Source organism: Lepidochelys kempii, chromosome 2, assembly GCF_965140265.1.
Source record: "Lepidochelys kempii isolate rLepKem1 chromosome 2, rLepKem1.hap2, whole genome shotgun sequence".
NCBI lineage: Eukaryota > Metazoa > Chordata > Testudines > Cheloniidae > Lepidochelys > Lepidochelys kempii.
In genome coordinates, this window is record NC_133257.1 from 269,098,210 (window position 1) to 269,122,785 (window position 24,576).

The 24,576-nt window shown below is 47.0% G+C and overlaps 1 protein-coding gene across 2 annotated transcripts; it reads right to left on the reverse strand.

Moving 5' to 3' along the window:
• Positions 1 to 1,288: 1,288 nt before the first annotated feature.
• LOC140905791 (GTPase IMAP family member 7-like) lies at positions 1,289 to 11,298 on the reverse strand. Of its 2 annotated transcripts, XM_073329275.1 has the most exons (4): positions 11,155 to 11,298; positions 9,751 to 10,005; positions 3,621 to 3,669; positions 1,289 to 2,861 (listed from the first exon to the last, which is right to left on the reverse strand). In XM_073329275.1, exons 3-4 carry the CDS (start codon positions 3,652 to 3,654, stop codon positions 1,864 to 1,866), a joined length of 1,032 nt encoding a protein of 343 aa, XP_073185376.1. In that variant the 5' UTR covers positions 3,655 to 3,669; positions 9,751 to 10,005; positions 11,155 to 11,298; the 3' UTR covers positions 1,289 to 1,863. The 2 variants fall into 2 exon arrangements, with proteins under 2 accessions (XP_073185376.1, XP_073185375.1); XM_073329274.1 differs by lacking the exon at positions 9,751 to 10,005.
• Between the last annotated feature and the right edge of the window lie 13,278 nt (positions 11,299 to 24,576).

The window sequence follows — 24,576 nt, forward strand, 5'->3', positions numbered from 1 at the left end:
TTACTCACAAACCTCACCACAAAACCTTGCATAGAATGCACACAGATGTCACATAGTAAGCTAACTAAACCCTTGGCACTCCTACCTAGCCCAATTTTGCAATAGTAAGTAATACAGCTGAATTGTTATCTAACTCCTTAATTGACTAGTGAAAGATAAATCAGAAAGAATCAGGTTTAACTTTCAGTTCCCCGGTTGGGTTTGCAGTACTAACAATGGAAAAAAATACCTAGAGTGAGCAAATTTGATCTGGAGATACGGCGAGACAAAAACATGAAACCTACAATGCGATTTTCACAGGAATTTTTAAAAAAGGGAACAAAACCTATAAATGAATTTAAATTTACTCTGATTGAAATGATTCAATTTTATACTATTGAGTACTTCACTGCAGAAAAGAGTAACAGCTTTCCATTTTTTCTGCTTTAAAAAACAAACTAACAAAGCCTTCTCAAGTATTTCCATATAAATACATTATGCAAATTGGAGTCAACCAACCACCACCTGTAATAATAGTGAGGGAAAACAATGAGTCCCAGGCACTCATGTCTAAAGGAATGTATGTAAGGGGAGTTCACACTGTGCTCTGCCTTCCCCCGGGGCCCAGCACTGGAGAGGGAGTCTTGGGCTATGTCTAACCTGCGGAGCTAGGGGTGTGATTCCCAGTTTGCACTGGCAGACTCATGCTAGCTCTCGTGCAGCTAGCGTGCTCAAAATAGTCACGACTGCATGGGCAGCAGCAGCGGGACAGGCTAGCCACCCTGAGTGCACCCCAGCGGGGTTCAGGCGGGTTTATACTCAGGGAGGCTAGCGTATGCCGCTGCTCATGCTGACATGGCTACAGTACTATTTTTAGTGTGTTAGCTCAAGGAGAGCTAGCGCGAGTATGTCTACGCAAGCTGGGAATCACACCCCAGCTCATAATATAGACATAGCCTCACTCTGAGCCTCTCATGCTGGATGGGCTGCCAAAAAACTGCTTCAGGTCTTGTGGAGTAGTGAAGAAACTCTTTCTCCCATCATACTAAGGAATGACTTTTGCAGGGTACCACACCCTTGGATTAAGTCCCTTTCTGGTAAACAGGCGTCTATATTTATTCCACTCTGCACTTGCACTAGGTTCTGGTCTAAGCAAACACATATCTGCTCACCTTGGAATAGCAGTTTACTTGTTTATAGTTTCTCCCAGCACAAATTCTCTTTTTTGGAATCTTGTAAAGGTTATAACTAAAGTCACAGTGTCTTTTCCTTTCCATTCCATTCCATTCCTCTTCCTCATTCTCCTTCATGATTAGAAACTAATGTACAAAAACTGTGGTAATTCCTTTCCAGGCTGTTCTTCACCTGTATGATTCTCAGACTGGGTCTCCTGTTTCTATTTCCCAAATTTTCTGTTTATCTACCAAGGAATCTACAAGTCAACTATTTCTTTATTAGCTTCCTGAAGTGTTCCTGGAGCAGGAGCCCAGCAGTGCATAGTGCATAGCAGATGCGTACATGGCAATATATATTGCTTCTACCATGTATGTATATTGTTCATGTTTATACTAAGTCATGTAATTACATTGCACACATTGAATTCATGCATTATAACGGTGATAGCAATTAGCCTTTGGAACAGATTATCAAAGCATGTGATAGATTCACTAGCACAAGGGAGAAAGTATCTTAGCAATTAAGGGCCCATTTCATTCCTTGTGTAGCTCTACTGGCTTCAGTGGAGCTACACCAGGGATGAATTTGGTCCTAAAATGCAGAATGTTGGGGTCCGTACGTGTAACAAGCAGTGAAACTTCATTTGTGACTTTTATAGACTCAGAATAACAGGATAAAGAAGATAAATGTAGCTCAGTCATCATTAAACTAACACATAATTACTGCAAAAGCAAATTTAAATGCATCCAAAAGCATTTTCCATATTATATCACTTTCAGCTTCTTCCCTGGCTCCTGCTTGTTTTGCAGCATAATCTCTCTCTTTTTCTCCTAAAAGTCTCAATTTTTGTTGTTGCAAAACCATCTCCTTTTCTGCCATGTCTTTCTCCCACATTATCCTCTCCTTTTCATCTTGATACTGCTTTTGTTCTTCATCCCTTATTTTTAATTCTTCCTTGAGTTGTTTTATTTGCTTCTCATAATCACGTTTTATTTTCTCTGTCTCTCTTTCCAGCTGCTCTGCATAGGCTTTTTTCAGCTCCTCTGTTTTCTCTTGAAGCTTCTTCTCAGCATAGTTATACATCTCATTCGTGTGATATGTGCCTCCGTTCTCCTGCACCATCTTATCTACCATCTCCAGCAGCTCATTAACCTGGGCATCCCGTTCTTCTCCGGTTGTTCTGTTGTTGAATGCACAGTATCGTTTTCCAAATTTTCCTACCAGCTCACAAAGGCCTTGGACATCAGAGTCTTTTATGAACTCTTCTAATTCGGTACCATCTAAATCATCTTTCCGAGTGAATAACAGGATCACGTACCTCATGGACTCAGCTCCAAAAATATCTTGTATTCGTTTGACTGCTTTTTTTTCCTCCTCAGTGTAACGGCTCAGTGGCACCACTAGAACGATGGCATGGGGCCCTGGGGAGGAGGCTACAATACAGCGACTGATCTCTCGACAAGTTTCTTCCACTGGTACATGCGTGTCAAAAATGCCAGGAGTATCAACCACCACCACATTCCTCTCATTCCAGATTCTTGCCCCCTTACTGCAGTTTGCAGTTACAGACTTTGGTGAGAGTTTGGACTCAAACACTTTCTTGCCAAGGATGGTGTTTCCTGTTGCACTTTTCCCAGCTCCAGTTTTACCTACAAGGATGATTCTCAGTTCTGATTCCCCAGTGTAGCGGCCGACATCCCCTGGGGCTGTTGGAACACGTGTGAGATATTCATGACATTACAAAGAAAACCAAGTAGAGATGGGTAGCTTTGAGGATTTCTGCCTATACAACTATAGACATTTGAATGTGCAAAGGTTAAGACGTTTTCACTTTAGAACTGAATGGCACAGTAATTGATGGCCTGATCCAGCTCCCATTCAAGTCACTCCACATTGGGAATCTTTCCACTGACTTCACTAAGAGTTGGATCAGGATCTATGGGCACTAACTTCTCACCTCTGAGGGTTTAGCTTCAGAACTAGTGATCATTGGTTTACTGGCCTCAGAGTCACTCGTGGACACTGGTCCACATCCCAGAAGACAAAGCAGTCTGGGCCATCTCTACACTTGGGAGACACAGGATTGGAAGAGCAGTGTTCCTGGCAGGTCAGGAATGTGGTGCACTGACAGTCTGGGTTAGGAGGGAATATCTTTCAGAGTGGCTGCATGCACTGTCCTTGGCTCTTCAGCCTTTATACTCATGGGCAGTAATGATTATAAAAAGTCGCCAACTATAAAAACCCATTTTAAAACCTCTTTTGTCATGAGCCCCTGCTACACTTCTGACCTTGTTCCTCGGGGGTTCTTACCCTTATTTAAGATATTTCCATCAACACTCAGTGCAGAACATTAATCTCAAATGGGAAGGAGCTCACCTACAGACAATAAACCTTTAAGTATTTATACTTATATTAATTAAGGGCAAAGAAGGGACAGGATAGAGTCCCAACTGTTATTTCCTTACCATCGGTTTGTTCTTTCTGTATCCAGCTTTCCATTTTTACTTGAAATATCTGTTGAAAAACAATTTTATTTAAAACCTAGAAGAGCCTTCACACAGAAGAACGTACTACAGATATTCAGATAAAAGAGAAACTTCAACAACCATCTATGAATACTTTTGTGTCATATATGAAGTCACCCCTCTGTCTTTCAACTGGAAAGGATTATGGCAGAAAATTAAATGCAAAAGAAGCTAAATGTGAATGACACATTTTGAAGACCCTTTACTAAAAATTGTGAAGAAAATCTGGACCTGATTTTGAATACTGGCCTCTAATTTAGCACCTGAATTTTTATAGGCATATTTAATTCATAGAATCATAGAATATCAGGGTTGGAAGGGACCTCAGGAGGTCATCTAGTCCAACCCCTTGCTCAAAGCAGGACCAATCCCCAACTAAATCATCCCAGCCAGGGCTTTCTCAAGCCTGACCTTAGAAACCTCTAAGGAAGGAGATTCTACCACCTCCCTAGGTAACCCATTCCAGTGCTTCACCACCCTCCTAGTGAAAAAGTTTTTCCTAACATCCAATCTAAACCTCCCCCACTGCAACTTGAGACCATTACTCCTTGTCCTGTCATCTTCTACCACTGAGAACAGTCTAGATCCATCCTCTTTGGAACCCCCTTTTAGGTAGTTGAAAGCAGCTATCAAATCCCCCCTCATTCTTCTCTTCTACAGACTAAACAATCCCAGTTCCCTCAGCCACTCCTCATAAGTCATGTGTTCCAGTCCCCTCATCATTTTTGTTGCCCTTCGCTGGACTCTCTCCAATTTATCCACATCCTTCTTGTAGTGTGGGGCCCAAAACTGGACACAGTACTCCAGATGAGGCCTCACCAATGCCGAATAGAGGGAAATGATCACATCCCTCGAACTGCTGGCAATGCTCCTACTTGTACAGCCCAAAATGCCATTGGCCTTCTTGGCAACAAGGGCACACTGTTGACTAATATCCAGCTTCTTGTCCACTGTAACCCCTAGGTCCTTTTCTGCAGAACTGCTGCCTAGCCATTCGGTCCCTAGTCTGTAGCAGTGCATGGGATTCTTCCTTCCTAAGTGCAGGACTCTGCACTTGTCCTTGTTGAACCTCATCAGATTTCTTTTGGCCCAATCCTCTAATTTGTCTAGGTCCCTCTGTATCCTATCCCTACTCTCCAGCGTATCTACCTCTCCTCCCAGTTTACTGTCCTCTGCAAACTTGCTGAGGGTACAATCCATGCCATCCTCCAGATCATTAATGAAGATATTGAACAAAACAGCCCCAGGACCAACCCTTGGGGCACTCCGCTTGATACTGGCTGCCAACTAGATATGGAGCCATTGATCACTACCCTACGAACCGACTAGCAAAGGGAAGGGGAGGCACCACCTAGATCCAAGTGCTCCTTACCCCAGAGGGAGGGCTGTCTCCTCTGCACACATCTGAGTCTAGGGGAATGATGGGGGCAGGGGTGGCCTCAGCTCAGCACCATTTTATGCCCTCCCATCAGAGGGCAGGAGCCAATTTATATGATATCACAAACCTAACCATTCAAAAATCCTGAGTAAGACAGAAAACCCACAAGATTGGCTTAAGAATCTCAGGATTTTTACAACTAATAAATTTGGGGTTATTTTTAGTTGCCTTCTGGTTTTTGAGCCTTTAGGGTACAATCTCCTCACATTTGCAAGCTTTTCTCTCCAACTATGAGGGCTAGAAACTTAATAAGAAACTGAGAGTCAGATGTATTCACAAGACTCCATGAGCTGAAGCTTTAGGAAAAACACCAATTACCATGAGAGTCATGATCAAATCATAAAAGTTGGCAACACTGCTTACAATTCAATGTTCAGCCTGAAACAAACACGGACAATGGTAAATAAATAAATAAGGAGACAGGCAAGAAAACAATATCTCACTTTTTAAAGTCTCACGAAATTTAAGCCAACGTCAGAAGTTTAGGGGGTCCGGCTTGTGATTTTTGAACTCCTCAGTCTTGGCTATATTGACAAGAAGGGTTTCTTCAGGTATGTTGGCAACAAGAAGAAAGCCAAGGAAAGTGTGGGCCCCTTAATGAATGAGGGAGGCAACCTAGTGACAGAGGATGTGGAAAAAGCTAATGTACTCAATGCTTTTTTTGCCTCTGTCTTCACGAACAAGGTCAGCTCCCAGACTACTGCACTGCGCATCACAAAATGGGGAAGAGATGGCCAGCCCTCTGTGGAGATAGAGGTGGTTAGGGACTATTTAGAAAAGCTGGACATGCACAAGTCCATGGGGCCGGACGAGTTGCATCCGAGAGTGCTGAAGGAATTGGCGGCTGTGATTGCAGAGCCATTGGCCATTATCTTTGAAAACTCGTGGCGAACGGGGGAAGTCCCGGATGACCGGAAAAAGGCTAATGTAGTGCCAATCTTTAAAAAGGGAAGAAGGAGGATCCTGGAAACTACAGGCCAGTCAGCCTCAACTCAGTCCCTGGAAAAATCATGGAGCAGGTCCTCAAAGAATCAATCCTGAAGCACTTGCATGAGAGGAAAGTGATCAGGAACAGCCAGCATGGATTCACCAAGGGAAGGTCATGCCTGACTAATCTAATCGCCTTTTATGATGAGATTACTGGTTCTGTGGATGAAGGGAAAGCAGTGGATGTATTGTTTCTTGACTTAAGCAAAGCTTTTGACACGGTCTCCCACAGTATTCTTGTCAGCAAGTTAAGGTAGTATGGGCTGGATGAATGCACTATAAGGTGGGTAGAAAGCTGGCTAAATTGTCGGGCTCAACGGGTAGTGATCAATGGCTCCATGTCTAGTTGGCAGCCGGTGTCAAGTGGAGTGCCCCAGGGCTCGGTCCTGGGGCCGGTTTTGTTCAATATCTTCATAAATGATCTGGAGGATGGTGTGGATTGCACTCTCAGCAAATTTGCGGATGATACTAAACTGGGAGGAGTGGTAGATACGCTGGAGGGGAGGGATAGGATACAGAAGGACCTAGACAAATTGGAGGATTGGGCCAAAAGAAATCTGATGAGGTTCAATAAGGATAAGTGCAGGGTCCTGCACTTAGGACGGAAGAATCCAATGCACCACTACAGACTAGGGGCCGAATGGCTAGGCAGCAGTTCTGCGGAAAAGGACCTAGGGGTGACAGTGGACGAGAAGCTGGATATGAGTCAGCAGTGTGCCCTTGTTGCCAAGAAGGCCAATGGCATTTTGGGATGTATAAGTAGGGGCATAGCAAGCAGATCGAGGGACGTGATCGTTCCCCTCTATTCGACATTGGTGAGGCCTCATCTGGAGTACTGTGTCCCGTTTTGGGCCCCACATTACAAGAAGGATGTGGATAAATTGGAGAGAGTCCAGCGAAGGGCAACAAAAATGATTTGGGGTCTAGAACACATGAGTTATGAGGAGAGGCTGAGGGAACTGGCATTGTTTAGCCTGCAGAAGAGAAGAATGAGGGGGGATTTGATAGCTGCTTTCAACTACCTGAAAGGGGGTTCCAAAGAGGATGGCTCTAGACAGTTCTCAATGGTAGCAGATGACAGAACAAGGAGTAATGGTCTCAAGTTGCAGTGGGGGAGGTTTAGATTGGATATTAGGAAAAACTTTTTCACTATGAGGGTGGTGAAACACTGGAATGCGTTACCTAGGGAGGTGGTAGAATCTCCTTCCTTAGAGGTTTTTAAGGTCAGGCTTGACAAAGCCCTGGCTGGGATGATTTAACTGGGAATTGGTCCTGCTTCGAGCAGGGGGTTGGACTAGATGACCTTCTGGGGTCCCTTCCAACCCTGATATTCTATGATTCTATGACTCTCTCCCCACACCCCATTCCTCCTTCTACCTGGAGAGGAAAGGGATGGCAAGCCGGGGAATTGAGACTTACTACTGCTCAGCATAGAGGACTCTGCCTAGCCCGTAGGCTATGTCCACCCTTGTGGCAGTGGGTAGCATACAGAGACTGTATGCCCAGCTAGCATGGGTGTAACTAGCAGTGTAGATGGTGAGGCGCACCTTAGGCAAGTATCAGAGTAACAGCCGTGTTAGTCTGTATTTGCAAAAAGAAAAGGAGGACTTGTGGCACCTTAGAGACTAACCAATTTATTTGAGCATGAGCTTTCGTGAGCTACAGCCCACTTCATCGGCTGCAACGATGAAGTGAGCTGTAGCTCACGAAAGCTCATGCTCAAATAAATTGGTTAGTCTCTAAGGTGCCACAAGTACTCCTTTCCTTAGGCAAGTAGAGTGCCCTACATGCCTGAACCCCAGTGTTTTACACCAAGGGTGGGCAAACTTTTTCGCCCCAAGGCCACGTTGGGGTTGCAAAATTGTACGGAGGACCGGGTAGGGAAGGCTGTGCCTCCCTAAACAGACTGGCCCCGCCCCCATCCGACCCCCACCCACTTCCCGCCCCCTGACTACCCTCCTCAGAACCATCGACACCTCCAAACCACCCCTGCTCCTTGTCCCCTGACCACCTCCTCCCGAGACTCCCCTGACCCTAACCGCCCGGGACCCCAGCCCCTATCCAACCCACCCTACTCCCTGTCCCCTGACCACTCCCTCCAGAGACCCTCCCAGACCCCACCCCCTACCCAACCCACCCCACTCCCTATCCCCTGATTGCCCCAGCCTCTATCCACAGCCCTGCCCCCTGACTGCCCCCCGGGACTCCCTGCCCCTTATCCAACCACCCCTCCCCAGCTCCAGCCCCCATCCCTTGACTGCTCCCCTAGAACCTTCACCCTATCCAACCCCCACCCCATTCCCTGTCCCCTGACTGCCCCAACCCCTATCCACAGCCCAGCCCCCGACTTCCCCCCAGGACTCCCTGCCCCTTATCCAACCGCCCCCCCAACCCCCATCCCCTGACCGCCCCCCTAGAACCTTTGCCCCATCCAACCCCCACCCCACTCCCTGTCCCCTAACTGCCCCAACCCCTACCTACAGCCCCGCCCCCTGACTGCCCCCCGGCTGAGATGGTCAGCGTGTGCACTGGAGCTCTCAGAGCTGACCAGAGATTCAAGTTTGCAGTTAGTGCTCAAATACCTGTAGCAGGCATGACTGGCATGTGTGTGTTCTTGATGCCCATCCTTGTCTCCATATTAACATTCCCCTATCTGGGTGTGTGGCTTAACCCAGTCCCCCAGGCCAAGTCATTCCTCACTCCAAACCATCCCCTAGCTAAAGTGTTGTGTAACAGGAGACTCTGTTGTGTCATAAAGAAGGTGCTTGTGTTGCTGAAACCTCGGCCATACTTCAGCTCCCTGTCCTCGGCAGGAGTGTTCCCCCTCCACGCCGCTGAGCTCCCTTAGTGTTTGTTATTTTCCTAGGGCTCACTCCGGCCTGTAGCCCAGAGTCGCTTGGTGGCCAGGAGGCAACGTTCTTGTGACTGCCAGAGTGGATTCCCTTAAACTACCCATCCTGCTCAACAGCCTTTTACCTGCACCTCTTTGTGCAACCCTCCAAACTTCTGCTGTGCTGCATCCAGCCCATTATTGGAGGAGTTGTGAAGAGCAGTGAGGAGAGAAATAATACAAAGGGATTGTCAAGGTTCCTTCCCCACTCTGAACTCTAGGGTACAGATGTGGGGACCTGTATGAAAACCTCCTAAGCTTACTTTTACCCGCTTAGGTTAAAACTTCCCCAAGATACAAACTATTTTACCCTTTGCCCTTGGACTTCCACTGACACCACCAAACATTTATCTGGGCTTACTGGGAAAACGTGGTTTGGAAACGTCTTTCCCCCAAAATCCTCCCAACACTTGCACCCCACTTCCTGGGAAAGGTTTGGTAAAAATCCTCACCAATTTGCATAGGTGACCACAGACCCAAACCCTTGGATCTTAGAACAATGAAAAAGCATTCAGTTTCCTTACAAGAAGACTTTTAATAGAAGAAACAGTAAAAAGAAAAGGATCACCTCTGTAAAATCAGGATGGTGAATACCTTACAGGGTAATTAGATTCAAAACATAGAGAATTCCTCTAGGCAAAATCTTAAGTTACAAAAAGACACACAGACAGAAATAGTTATTCTATTCAGCACAATTCTTTTCTCAGCCATTTAAAGAAATCATAATCTAAAGCATATCTAGCTAGATTACTTACTAAGTTCTAAGACTCCATTCTTGTTCCATCCCCGGCAAAAGCCTCTCCCAGACAGACACAGACCCCTTTGATGTTCTCCCTCTTCCCAGCTTTTGAAAGTATCTTGTCTCCTCATTGGTCATTTTAGGCAGGTGCCAGCAAGGTTATCCTAGCTTCTTAACCCTTTACAGGTGAAAGGGTTTTTCCTCTGGCCAGGAGGGATTTTAAAGGTGTGTACCCTTCCCTTTATATTTATGACAGGGATCCAGAGAGATTCTAACAGAAAATGAGAAATGAGAATCATCTTGAAAAAATGCATCTCTGGAAAATAATCCAAACTACTGACTGAGTAGAAAGGAGAAACTTGGGAAGCACTGCTACAGAGAGAAACGTGGGGGGGAACTACAGTGGGGAGCAAGGCCAGGTTTTTTTGGGAGCTGCAGATACAAAGGCATCACATGAGAGAACAAGGAATAATAACCCTAATATATGGCTCTGTTGATACTGCACCATCAATATTGCATTTAATTCTGGGCACCACCTTTCCAAAGAGCTATTGACAAAATGAAGAGAGTTCACAGAAGTGCAAAAATTATCCAAGGGCTGAACGGACTGGGGAAGATTAAAAGAGCTACACATGTATGGCTAAGATGCATCACAACTAAGGGCACAAAATAACTGTCTAGCAATATCTAAGTGTTTTAACACCAAGAAGGGAGAGACATTAGTTATGGTGGTACAAGGGAGTATAACAGGAGTAACAGAATAAAGCTACACCAAGAGAAAACTTAGGCTGGACCTGAAGAAAAATTTCCTGAGCGTGAGATGCATTTTACTAGACTGCAAACTATTTTCCTCAAGGGAAGAGATGGGAACCCTGCCACTTGGGACATTTAAAACTAGACTGAAAAAATTCCTATAAATGTCCTTTCTGGAACAACTCTGCATTCATGGGGAGATAGAGTGGATGATCCACGAGGCCTTTTCCATCTCTAACTGCTGTGACTTTACAACTGGAGGGTTTTAAATCACCCCGAAGCATGCCTGAACACTGGAGACCTGCAGACTCTGAGGGACAGGAAGTTTCCTGTGTTTATGTGAAGGTTACTAGCATATGGTCTGATATTACACACACACGCAACCCCACATTAACTGTAGTTTCAATCAGGTTATGAGACATCAGAATCTAATCTGGTCTAGAAAAGATTTGGAAACCTCATATAGAAAAGCTGTCATCTCACTGCCTATCGCTGTGCCTGCAGGCATGGTCGAGCTATCTTCTCTGCTGGTTAAACGTAGAGAGGAATAGCAGCCTGTTACTTGGGTTTTCTCCCTTTGACTCCAGCATTTTCACAAACCTTTTTCCTTTAAACATATCACAGGAGTTTAAAACAAATTTGCCCTCCCCCATACACATACACACACCTGTGTGCTGCTTTCTTAGCCTGAGGAACAACAGTGTGGTCTTCCTGCAGATCTGGCCAACTTCTCCACTGCTCTTCCAAGCTGCGGCTGCTCCTGTTTTATTGGGGAAGAGGATGTTCTCTTCTGGCGTCTGTTGAATAAGCTCAGTCAGAGAAAAAAGTTCAGTTTCACTATGAGTATGTGCTGGGGGTGGGGAGAAAGGAGGAGGGGTTAGCAATCAGCCAATTGCCTTTGCCAGAAAGCCTCTCAGAGAGTTTTACAGACACTGAGCGATGTGCCCCTGTTTCAGAGAGGAAGAAAGCATCCCATAAGCATTCAAAAAATAATCCCACTGTCCAATAGAGTCCTCCGTCCCACTGTCAGTGGATAGATCAGGGAAATCATTATTTTTATAAAGATCGTCCATCTTCTTTAGCCGAACAGCTCCAAATCACTGACCCACTTCTCAGTTCCAGTTTTTCTGGCACTTAGTACTCTAGGTTCTCCTCACCCAATGCCTGACCTTAAGGGTGGACCTCTGTGTTTATCCCCAGAGCACCCCCACTACCACCTGCTATTCCAAGCTGTGTGCTCTAACCTGCCAGAGAGCTCATGTTTCTCCAAACTCGAGTGCCCTGACTTTGAGCAGCCAAATCTCGACGGCAGGCTGGAGCACAAACACGAGAATGAGAGGCAGTCGGCACTGGCTAAGACAGCCATATATCATGGAAAGCATTTGGCTTCATAGAATCATAGAATATCAGAGTTGGAAGGGACCTCTGGAGGTCATCTAGTCCAACCCCCTGCTCCAAGCAGGACCAATTCCCAGTTAAATCATCCCAGCCAGGGCTTTGTCAAGACTGACCTTAAAAACTTCTAAGGAAGGGGATTCCACCACCTCCCTAGGTAACGCATTCTAGTGTTTCACCACCCTCCTAGTGAAAAAGCTTTTCCTAATATCCAACCTAAATCTCCCCCACTGCAATTTGAGACCATTACTCCTTGTCCTGTCATCTGCTATCACTGAGAATAGTCTAGAACCATCCTCTTTGGATCCACCTTTCAGGTAGTTAAAAGCAGCTATCAAATCCCCCCTCATTCTTCTCTTCCGTAGACTAAACAATCCCAGTTCCCTCAGCCTCTCCTCATAAGTCATGTGTTCCAGTCCCCTAATCATTTTTGTTGCCCTTCGCTGGACTCTCTCCAATTTATCCACATCCTTCTTGTAGTGTGGGGCCCAAAACTGGACACAGTACTCCAGATGAGGCCTCACCAATGTCAAATAGAGGGGAACAATCACGTCCCTCGATCTGCTGGCAATCACGTCCCTCGATCTGCTGGCAATGCCCCTTCTTATACACCCCAAAATGCCATTGGCCTTCTTGGCAACAAGGGCACACTGTTGACTCATATCCAGCTTCTCGTCCACTGTCACCCCTAGGTCCTTCTCTGCAGAACTGCTGCCTAGCCATTCGGTCCCTAGTCTGTAGTGGTGCATTGGATTCTTCCATCCTAAGTGCAGGACTCTGCACTTATCCTTGTTGAACCTCATCAGATTTCTTTTGGCCCAATCCTCCAATTTGTCTAGGGCCCTCTGTATCCTATCCCTACCCTCCAGCATATCTACCACTTCTCCCAGTTTAGTGTCATCTGCAAACTTGCTGAGGGTGCAATCCACACCATCCTCCAGATCATTTATGAAGATATTGAACAAAACCAGCCCCAGGACCGACCCTTGGGGCACTCCGCTAGATACCGTCTGCCAACTAGACATTGAGCCATTGATCACTACCCATTGAGCCTGACAATCTAGCCAACTTTCTACCCACCTTGTAGTGCATCCATCCAGCCCATACTTCTTTAACTTCATCTGCCAGTCATTGGATCTCATTCTGCCTTTGTCTACTAGATCAAAGATCCATCTACTATCAGAAATCATCTCCCCAGGTAGGCACTTACACACCACGATAAAGCTGCCTCAGCCGTCCCTTTGCTAAACTCAATAGACTGAGTCCCCTCAGTCGTTCCCTGTAAGGCAGGCTTTCCAAACCTTGAATTATGGTTGTAGCTCTTTTCTGAATGGTTTCCAGTTTTACAACACCCTTTTTGAAGTGTGGATACCGTAATGGGACACAGTCTCCATGAATGGTCTCACTAATTTTGTATATAGAACGAATGCAACCTCCCCACTTCTTCTTGATAATCCTTTGCTCATACATCCAAGGACCAGCTTAGCCCTCCTAGCTACAGCATTGCCCGGGGAGCTCATGGTCAGTTAAGGGTCATGGTAGGAACTAATTTCTTTTCAGAGTCAGCCTCCTGACTCCCTGATTAACCTGCCCGCCCTGTCAATCAGGCTGACCTGGAGCATTGGCCTCTCCCCATTGCCCCTGGGGACTGTCAGTCTCAGGGTCCTGGTTTCCCATCCACCCTTCCCCTTTTGGTACTGGGAGCTAGCAACCAAAACACCCCCGCTGAGTGTTAGTAAGGGGGCAACAGCCCCCTTACATTAAAAAGGATCCATCAGTGAGGGGCGCGCAAGGAGCTGAGAGTGAGAGGGCGCGCTGCTGGAGGACTGAGGAGGACAAACACTCTCTGGCATCAGGGGGAAGGTCCTGTGGTGAGTATAAGAAGGTGTTGGGAGGCGGCCATGGGGAAGTAGCCCAGGGAGTTGGAACTGTCATACCGCTGGTACAGGAGATGTAGACACCTGCTATCCCCAGGGCCCTGGGCTGGAACCCGGAGTAGAGAGCAGGCCCGGGTTCCCCCCATCTCCACCCCCCGCCCAACTCCTTACTTTACACAAGGGGAGTTGACCACGACTGTGAGTCACATCAGATGGGGAAGGTCTTTGGCCTGTCCCCGACCCACTAGGTAGGACAAGAGACCGCAGGGTTTGTTCTCCTCCCTTTCCCCATGCTGGCCAGTGATGAGGTTACCTGGGCAAACAGCAGGTTTGAGCCACTGGCAAAAGTGGCCTAACGGAGGGCTGCCGTGGACCTCTGAGGCGAGCAAATCTTCCAGAAAGCACAGGACCCACCAAGGCAGAGGATTCAGAGTAGCAGCCATGTTAGTCTGTATTTGCAAAAAGAAAAGGAGTACTTGTGGCACCTTAGAGACTAACCAATTTATTTGAGCATAAGCTTTTGGGAGCTACAGCTCACTTCATCGGATGCATAAAGTGGAAAATGCAGAGAGGATGTTTTATACACACAGACCATGAAAAAATGGGTGTTTATCACTTCAAAAGGTTTTCTCTCCCCCCACCCCACTCTCCTGCTGGTAATAGCGTATCTAAAGTGATCACTCTCCTTACAATGTGTATGATAATCAAGGTGGGCCATTTCCAGCACAAATCCAGGGTTTAACAAGAACGTCTGAGGAACGGGGGAGGTGGGGGTAGGAAAAAACAAGGGGAAATAGGTTACCTTGCATAATGACTTAGCCAATCCCAGTCTCTATTCAAGCCTAAGTTAATTGTATCCAATTTGCAAATGAATTCCAATTCAGCAGTCTCTCGCTGGAGTCTGATTTTGAAGTTTTTCTGTTGTAATATCACAACTTTCATGTCTGTAATCGCGTGACCAGAGAGATTGAAGTGTTCTCCGATTGGTTTATGAATGTTATAATTCTTGATATCTAATTTGTGTCCATTTATTCTTTTACGTAGAGACTGTCCAGTTTGACCAATGTACATGGCAGAGGGGCATTGCTTGCACATGATGGCATAGATCACATTGGTAGATGTGCTGGTGAACAAGCATCTGATAGTGTGGCTGATGTTATTAGGCCCTGTGATGGTGTCCCCTGAATAGATATGTGGGCACAGTTGGCAACGGGCTTTGTTGCAAGGATAGGTTCCTGGGTTAGTGGTTCTGTTGTGTGGTATGTAGTTGCTGGTGAGTTTTTGCTTCAGGTTGGGGGGCTGTCTGTAAGCAAGGACTGGCCTGTCTCCCAAGATTTGTGAGAGAGATGGGTCGACCTTCAGGATAGGTTGTAGATCCTTGATAATGCGTTGGAGAGGTTTTAGTTGGGGGCTGAAGGTGACGGCTAGTGGCGTTCTGTTATTTTCTTTGTTAGGCCTGTCCTGTAGTAGGTGACTTCTGGGTACTCTTCTGGCTCTGTCAATCTGTTTCTTCACTTCAGCAGGTGGGTATTGTAGTTGTAAGAATGCTTGATAGAGATCTTGTAGGTGTTTGTCTCTGTCTGAGGGGTTGGAGCAAATGCGGTTGTATCGTAGAGCTTGGCTGTAGACAATGGATCATGTGATGTGGTCTGGATGAAAGCTGGAGGCATGTAGGTAGGAATAGCGGTCAGTAGGTTTCCGGTATAGGGTGGTGTTTATGTGACCATCGCTTCTTAGCACTGTAGTGTCCAGGAAGTGGATCTCTTGTGTGGACTGGTCCAGGCTGAGATTGATGGTGGGATGGAAATTGTTGAAATCATGGTGGAATTCCTCAAGGGCTTCTTTTCCATGGGTCCAGATGATGAAGATATCATCAATATAGCGCAAGCAGAGTAGGGGCATTAGGGGATGAGAGCTGAGGAAGCGTTGTTCTAAGTCAGCCATAAAAATGTTGGCATACTGTAGGGCCATGCGGGTACCCATAGCAGTGCCGCTGATTTGAAGGTATACATTGTCCCCAAATGTGAACTCTGACATCATAATCAAAAAGGCTGACAAAGGAGGTGCTGTTGTCATCATGAATAGGTCGGAATATGAACAAGAGGCTGCTCGGCAGCTCTCCAACACCACTTTCTACAAGCCATTACCCTCTGATCCCACTGAGGGTTACCAAAAGAAACTACAGAATTTGCTCAAGAAACTCCCTGAAAAAGCACAAGATCAAATCCGCACAGACACACCCCTGGAACCCCGACCTGGGATATTCTATCTACTACCCAAGATCCATAAACCTGGAAATCCTGGGCGCCCCATCATCTCAGGCATTGGCACCCTGACAGCAGGATTGTCTGGCTATGTAGACTCCCTCCTCAGGCCCTACGCTACCAGCACTTCCAGCTACCTTCAAGACACCACTGTCTTCCTGAGGAAACTACAATCCATCAGTGATCTTCCTGATAACACCATCCTGGACACTAGGGATGTAGAAGCCCTCTACACCAACATTCCACACAAAGATGGACTACAAGCTGTCAGGAACACTATCCCCGATAATGTCACGGCTAACCTGGTGGCTGAACTTTGTGACTTTGTCCTTACCCATAACTATTTCACCCCAGTCAGATGTGATAAGGGAGCAGGTGCAACCAGCATTCTTTCCGGTCCATTACATGGGTGGTGCACCCCAGAGAATGGTGGGTGGACCAGGTACACCCCAACTGCAGCACATACAGAGAAGGGTTGAAGCAACAATTTGATTGAGCAGTGAGAAGACGCACATAGAAAGGTCGCTGGAGAAAGGATGTGTGGGCAGCACGAAACACAGGGTTGGGTGTATGAAATCGGGGGGACCTTTTGGTAGCTAAAAGCAACTGATAAGCCAGTATGTAAAATTGCAGCAGCAAATCAATGAGCGACTGGCACAGCAACGGTCTGCAATCTCAATGGGATGGAAAAGGGCAGCAAAAGTGAACCTGTGGCTCACACAGTGGACAGGAAACCTCGCGACATGGGTGGGGGATGGCTTCAGAAGGCTAACTTGGGAAGGGGAGGTGTGTATGGGGATACAGAATGCTCAGCTCTGGGGCTGGCACCTGTTTAATAGTTACCATGGTGCCTTGGAATGGGACCGCTACTAAGGTGGTCCCCATGAGCTCTATGGGAATAATAAGACAGCGAGGAGCTATCTGGGAACCACTGGAGGATAGGTGGGGAGAATGGAATGGTGTAAAATGGACAATAATTCAGTTAAGTAATTGTTTGTCCAGAGAATATATTTGAATGTGTCCCATCCCAGTGGCCATGGAGGTGCAGAATTAATGGCCTGTTGCAAATGGGGACCATTAGGGGTGATATGTATGGAGTGTTTTCTGAGAATGTACACAACGCTTGGGGTCCAAGCATCTGGCACAGTTACAGACATCTACACGCTGCCATCAGGACTATGGTACACGAATGGATCTGTGGAACTCATGGCTGTGAACAATTGAACCAGTGTGTACTACCCAATTCCATACCATGTGGTCAAGCTGGCTTGGACAAAACCCCATTTTTCTGTGAATATCCAGTGGACTTGTGATATGGACAAAAGTACATGGACACCGCAGATGCAGCTCACTGCAACTGCCAATAACTAGACACATTTCAAATATACACTCCAGAATGGTGTTACCGGGTTTTAACCCTGTCAAAAGAGAAGAAGCAGGGTTTTTGGTAGTGGCCTGAATGTTGGACTATATCACAAGGGTCAGGGTTCCCGATGTTACTGTGGATCATTATGGTTGTTGACCTATTATTAAGTACACTAATCCTGCAATGTACACTGTGCTGGCTAAGGGGCGCACAGCCCCACAAAGCACAATCTCTGCTTCTCACGTATAAGTAATGTAATAGGCCCTCCACCAAAGTGTAACGGATAACCCGGCCCCAACCTTCTCGGCCCATCACTGTGGGGAGTCTGACACACTAATTGCACTCTACGTGCAGCACATCCGTACAAGGGAAGGTGCAGGGCACTATACTGCATAGGGAGCAGTGGGGCAAATGGAGCCCTGACACATTCCATCTTAATACCTGGCCCTCTCAGGAAATGTGCCACCACGTGCCCTGTGTTTTTCCCGGATACCTGGGCAGGAGGATCCCAGAAGAAAGAACGGGGTGGAGGGTTAGCATATAAGCCTGTTTGTTAGCCTGAGCTACAATTTTGGGTTTGGCTTTTGATACTCTTACATCCTTCCTAATGTGTGAAGAACAAAGAAACTGTGCTTCATTTTCCACAGCCAGCTGCGTTTGTCAGTATAATGGGAAGAGAAAAGGGATGGAGCAGGGCACGGTGGGAATGCAATGTAGAGGCGCACACTGTCTCAGCTCCTATCTTGAGGCAAGGTCAAGCAACCAGTCAGGAGGGGCAAGAGGGATTAGGGGGTGGTACAACACACTAAAAGACCAGAGAAATGCCTGCCCCTGACTGGAGTATAACCTCACGCCTGACTCCTCCCGTGGGGTACAAAAGAGGTGGGACAAAGACCCCAATTCACGACTTTCCAGAACAGAACATGACCAGAAGTGGTAAGGGGTGTGACTAGGGGTGTACAGTACAGGTATATTTGAGCCTGCTAAGAAGGAGGAGGGGGGAGTGGGAAGGGGAATGGTAATGGGGCAGTTGGGAGTTGGGAACAGGGGAAGTGGGCCATGGGGTAAAGGCCTGTGGTGTCAGAGCTGGGAACAGAACACTGGGGAACAGACTCAATCAGCGTATAGAGATAAGCCCGACAGGTGTGAAGGGCTTCAGAATATGCTTGCTTGGAAACTAAACCCCAATAAACATTGCATTGTCTGCACTTGGACTTCTGGTCTTTTGCTGCTTGCTGTCTGCATGAGAAGAACCAGGGGAGGGGGTGAGGGAAAGCCCTCCGATAGCAAGCAGTCAGAGCAGCTGCTTTACTAAGGGCCATGTGTCTTGTGTCAGTTGTAAGAAGCAGAGCTTAGGAGCAGAAAGCAGGCTGTGTTCCCTAACGCCGAAGCATTTTTGCAGCAGGTTAGTTATACTGTTAACCATCTCCCAGGGAAGCATGGGCAATGCTAATGATAGCAAGGAGAAATTGGGAGGGAAAAATAACTTCTTCTATTTTAATTGTATGCATTGAATGTTTTGATTGTAGCCAAATGGTTCTAGTGACTTTCTCAACCAGTCTGATTCTCCAACTCTTCTTTAAATGTAGTAATGGGGAAAGAGTCATTTATATTTTGTTATTCTCCGTTTTTGTATTTTCTTGTGACCGTTTTTTAAAAAATCTATAGACTTAACCTACTGGTTGGTTAATCCGTTAGCTGACTGGCTAGCAGTGATTTCAGCGGAGGAAGAGGAAGAGTCTATGTGGATTCCAGCGGAAGATTCTGTTTGAGACTCAGCAGACTGTACAGATTTGGTGATCAAAGACTCCAGCTGAGACTTAGATGAACTAAACCTAAGCTTTTGGGGCTCTCAGTTTCTTCTCACTGTGTGTTTCTGTGGGGACTGAACGGTTCAGATTTTAATTTGTTTTCTGAAGATAATGTCTGTGGGTTATAAAATAGTCGTGCTGTAAAAATTAGTATTATTTGTTTCTTCATCAAAAGATTTTATAAAGTTATTTAATTAAATTAATTTCTTTAGTTCCTTTTGGGACTTGAATGTGGGAAGGTTGACCCTGTGCAATCCTTGCTGAAAATCCTGAGACTGAACTCTGGGTCTACAGCTACTATTCTGTAGGAGTTGGAGTTTCTTTTAGGCACTGGAGAAGGGCAATGAAATGAACTCTAGCCCACCCAAAGGTTACATATGCATGCATCATTTTTGTATCTGAAGTTAGGAATATTGACTATGTATCTGTATTTCAAATGTGCTACTTTGGGTGACACCCACAGCTAACCCTTCAGGTACAGCAAAGAAAAAGTCAGACAGGGCTGATGGCCCATCTGCAAGGACAATGGACTGTGAAAGAGCGTAGTCTTCCTGTTGACACTCTAACAGCCTCTGCCTCATAGCGGCCGTGACACTACAGATGCAAGTGACCATGTCACCTGGTCCTAAACTCCATCTTGAACTGCTGGTATTTTTCCTCTAGCAAGAGTGAGGATCAAACAGGGAAACAAAGAGTTTCCATTTTATGGAAATCCTTTCTATTTCTTTGGCTGTAGTATATTATTTCTACTTTTCTTAACTGATAAATTCTGCAACAGAGGGAGGAATATGTCATAGGGTATGTCTTCACTACGAAATTAGGTCGAATTTACAGAAGTCGATTTTGTAGAAAGCGGTTTTATACAGTTGATTGTGTGTGTCCCCACACAAATGCTCTAAGTGCATGTAGTCAGCGGAGTGTGTCCACAGTACCGAGGCAATCATCGACTTCCGGAGCGTTGCACTGTTGGTAGCTATCCCACAGTTCCCGCAGTCTCCGCCACCCATCTGAATTCTGGGTAGAAATCCCAGTGCCTGATGGGGCTAAAACATTGTCGCGGGTGGTTCTAGGTACATATCGTCAGGCCCCCGTTCCCTCCCTCCCTCCGTGAAAGCAAGGGCAGACAATCGTTTTGCACCTTTTTTCTTGAGTTACCTGTGCAGACGCCATACCATAGCAAGCATGGAGCCCGCTCAGCTCACGGTCACTGTATGTCTCCTAGGTGCTGGCAGACGTGGGACTGCATTGCTACACAGCAGCAGTTTATTGCCTTTTGGCAGCAGACAGTGCAGTATGACTGGTAGCCATCATAGACGTAGTCCTGGGTGTTCTTTTAATTGGGCACCTGGGCAAACATGGGAGTGACTCAGCCAGGTCATTTCCCTTGTTTTGTCTTGTGGCGATTGAGTCCTACCGGCAGTGCACTGTCTTTTAACCTCCAGCCAGCAGAAGATGATGGCTAGTCGTCATACTGCGCGATCTTCTGCCGAGCACCCAGGAGATGATGACGGCCAGTGGTCGTACTGCACAGTCTGCTGCCAGCAAGATGTATAAAGATAGATGAAGTGGCTCAAAACAAGAAATAGACCAGATTTGTTTTGTATTCATTTTCTCCTCCTTCCCTCTGTGAAATCAACAGCCTGCCAAACCCAGTTTTGAGTTCTATCCTTGAGGTTTTGAGTTCTATCCTTGAGGGGGCCATTCAGTTTCTCGCAAAGCCACCCCCCTTTGTTGATTTTAATTTCCTGTAAGCCAACCCTGTAAGCCATGTTGTCAGTCGCCCCTCCCTCCGTCAGGGCAACGGCAGACAATCGTTCCACGCTTTATTTCTGTGCAGACGCCATACGACGGCAAGCATGGAGCCCGCTCAGCTCACTTTGGCAATTAGGAGCACATTAAACACCACATGCGTTATCCAGCAGTACATGCAGCACTGGAACCTGGCAAAGCGATACCGGGCGAGTAGGCGACATCAGCAGGGTAATGTGAGTGATGAGGACATGGACACTGCCTTCTCTCAAAGCAGGGGCCCTGGCAATGTGGGCATCATGGTGCTAATGGGCCAGGTTCATGCGGTGGAACGCCAGTTCTGGGCTCGGGAAACAAGCACATAGAATCATAGAATCATAGAATATCAGGGTTGGAAGGGACCTCAGGAGGTCATCTAGTCCAATCCCCTGCTCAAAGCAGGACCAATCCCCAATTAAATCATCCCAGCCAGGGCTTTGTCAAGCCTGACCTTAAAAACTTCTAAGGAAGGAGATTCTACCACCTCCCTAGGTAACGCATTCCAGTGTTTCACCACCCTCTTAGTGAAAAAGTTTTTCCTAATATCCAACCTAAACCTCCCCCACTTCAACTTGAGACCATTACTCTTCGTTCTGTCCTCTTCTACCACTGAGAATAGTCTAGAACCATCCTCTCTGGAACCACCTCTCAGGTAGTTGAAAGCAGCTATCAAATCCCCCCTCATTCTTCTCTTCTGCAGACTAAACAATCCCAGTTCCCTCAGCCTCTCCTCATAAGTCATGTGTTCCAGACCCCTAATCATTTTTGTTGCCCTTCACTGTACTCTCTCCAGTTTATTGCCCTTCGCTGGACTCTCTCCCACAGACTGGTGGGACCGCATAGTGTTGCAGATCTGGGACGATTCCCAGTGGTTGCAAAATTTTCGCATGCGTAAGGGCACTTTTATGGAACTTTGTGACTTGCTTTCCACTGCCCTGAGGTGCAAGAATACCAAGATGAGAGCAGCCCTCACAGTTGAGAAGTGAGTGGCAATAGCCCTGTGGAAGCTTGCAACGCCAGACAGCTACCGGTCAGTCGGGAATCAATTTGGAGTGGGCAAATCTACTGTGGGGGCTGCTGTGATGCAAGTAGCCAACGCAATCAAAGATCTGCTGATATCAAGGGTAGTGACCCTGGGAAATGTGCAGGTCATAGTGGATGGCTTTGCTGCAATGGGATTCCCTAACTGTGGTGGGGCCATAGATGGAACCCATATCCCTATCTTGGCACCGGAGCACCAAGCCGGCGAGTACATAAACCACAAGGGGTACTTTTCAATAGTGCTGCAAGCATTGGTGGATCACAAGGGACGTTTCACCAACACCAACGTGGGATGGCCGGGAAAGGTGCATGACGCTCGCATCTTCAGGAACTCTGGTCTGTTTCAAAAGCTGCAAGAAGGGACTTTATTCCCAGACCAGAAAATAACTGTTGGGGATGTTGAAATGCCTATAGTTATCCTTGGGGACCCAGCCTACCCCTTAATGCCAGGGCTCATGAAGCCATACACAGGTAGCCTGGACAGTAGTCAGGAGCTGTTCAACTACAGGCTGAGCAAGTGCAGAATGGTGGTAGAATGTGCATTTGGACATTTAAAAGTGCGCTGGTGCAGTTTACTGACTCGGTTAGACCTCAGCGAAACCAATATTCCCACTGTTATTACTGCTTGCTGTGCGCGCCACAATATCTGTGAGAGTAAGGGGGAGATGTTTATGGCGGGGCAGGAGGTTGAGGCAAATCGCCTGGCTGCTGGTTTCGCACAGCCAGACACCAGGGCAGTTAGAAGAGCACAGGAGGGCGTGGTGCATATCAGAGAAGCTTTGAAAAACAGTTTCATGACTGGAAGGGCTACAGTGTGAAAGTTCTGTTTGTTTCTCCATGATGAAACCCACCGTCCCTTGGTTCACTCTACTTCCCTGTAAGCTAACCACCCTCCCCTCCTCCCTTCGATCACCGCTGTCAGAGGCAATAAAGTCATTGTTGCTTCACATTCATGCATTCTTTATTCATTCATCACACAAATAGGGGAATAACTACCAAGGTACCCCAGGAGCGGTGATGGAGGAGAGAAGCACCAGGAGGGGTGGTGGAGGAGGGAAGGACAAGGCCACACAGCACTATGAAAGTTTAAAACTTTAGAACTTATTGAATGCCAGCCTTCTGTTGCTTGGGCAATCCTCTAGGGTGGAGTGGCCGGGTGGCCGGAGGCCCCCCCACCGCGTTCTTGGGCGTCTGAGTGAGGAGGCTATGGAACTTGGGGAGAAGGGCGGTTGGTTCCACAGGGGCTGTAGCGGCGGTCTGTGCTCCTGCTGCCTTTCCTGCAGGTCAACCATACACTGGAGCATACTGGTTTGATCCTCCAGCAGCCTCAGCATTGAATCCTGCCTCCTCTCATCACGCTGCCACCACATTTGAGCTTCAGCTCTCTCTTCAGCCCACCACTTACTCTCTTCAGCCTGCCACCTCTCCTCCCGGTCATATTGTGCTTTCCTGCACTCTGACATTGTCTCCCTCCATGTAGTCGTCTGTGCTATGTCAGTGTGGGAGGACACCATGAGCTCAGAGAACATTTCTTCATGAGTGCGTTTTTTTCGCCCTCTAATCTTCACTAGCCTCTGGGAAAGAGAAGATCCTGTGATCATTGAAACACATGCAGCTGGTGGAGAAAAAAAAGAGGCAGTAGTATTTAAAAAGACACATTTTCTAGAACAATGGGTACACTCTTTCATGGTAAACCTTGCTGTTAACATTACATACATAGCACATGTGCTTTCGTTCCAAGGTCGCATTTTGCCTCCCCCCACCACGTGGCTACCCCCCCTCCCCCTGGCTAACAGCGGGGAACATTTCTGTTCAGCCACAGGCAAACAGCCCAGCAGGAACAGGCACCTCTGAATGTCCCCTTGAGAAAAGCACCCTATTTCAATGAAGTGACCATGAATGATATCACTCTCCTGAGGATAACACAGAGAGATAAAGAACGGATGTTGTTTGAATGCCAGCAAACATACACTGCAATGCTTTGTTCTACAATGATTCCCGAGTATGTGCTACTGGCCTGGAGTGGTAAAGTGTCCTACCATGGTGGACGGAATAAGGCTGCCCTCCCCAGAAACCTTTTGCAAAGGCTTTGGGAGTACATCCAGGAGAGCTGCAAATGCCAGTGCAAATTAATCATTAAACATGCTTGCTTTTAAACCATGTATATTATTTTAAAAGGTACACTCACCAGAGGTCCCTTCTCCGCCTGGCGGGTCCGGGAGGCAGCCTTGGGTGGGTCTGGGGGGGCACTGCCTCCAGGTCCAGGGTGAGAAACTATTCCTGGCTGTCGGGAAAACCGGTTTCGCCGCTTGCTTGCTGTGAGCTATCTTCAACTTCATCATCATCATCTTCCTCGTCCCCAAAACCTGCTTCTGTGCTGCCTCCATCTCCATTGAAGGAGTCAAACAACATGGCTGGAGTAGTGGTGGCTGAACCCACTAAAATGGCATGCAGCTCATCATAGAAGCGGCATGTTTGGGGCTCTGACCCGGAGAGGCCGTTCGCCTCTCTGTTTTTCTGGTAGGCTTGCCTCAGCTCCTTAAGTTT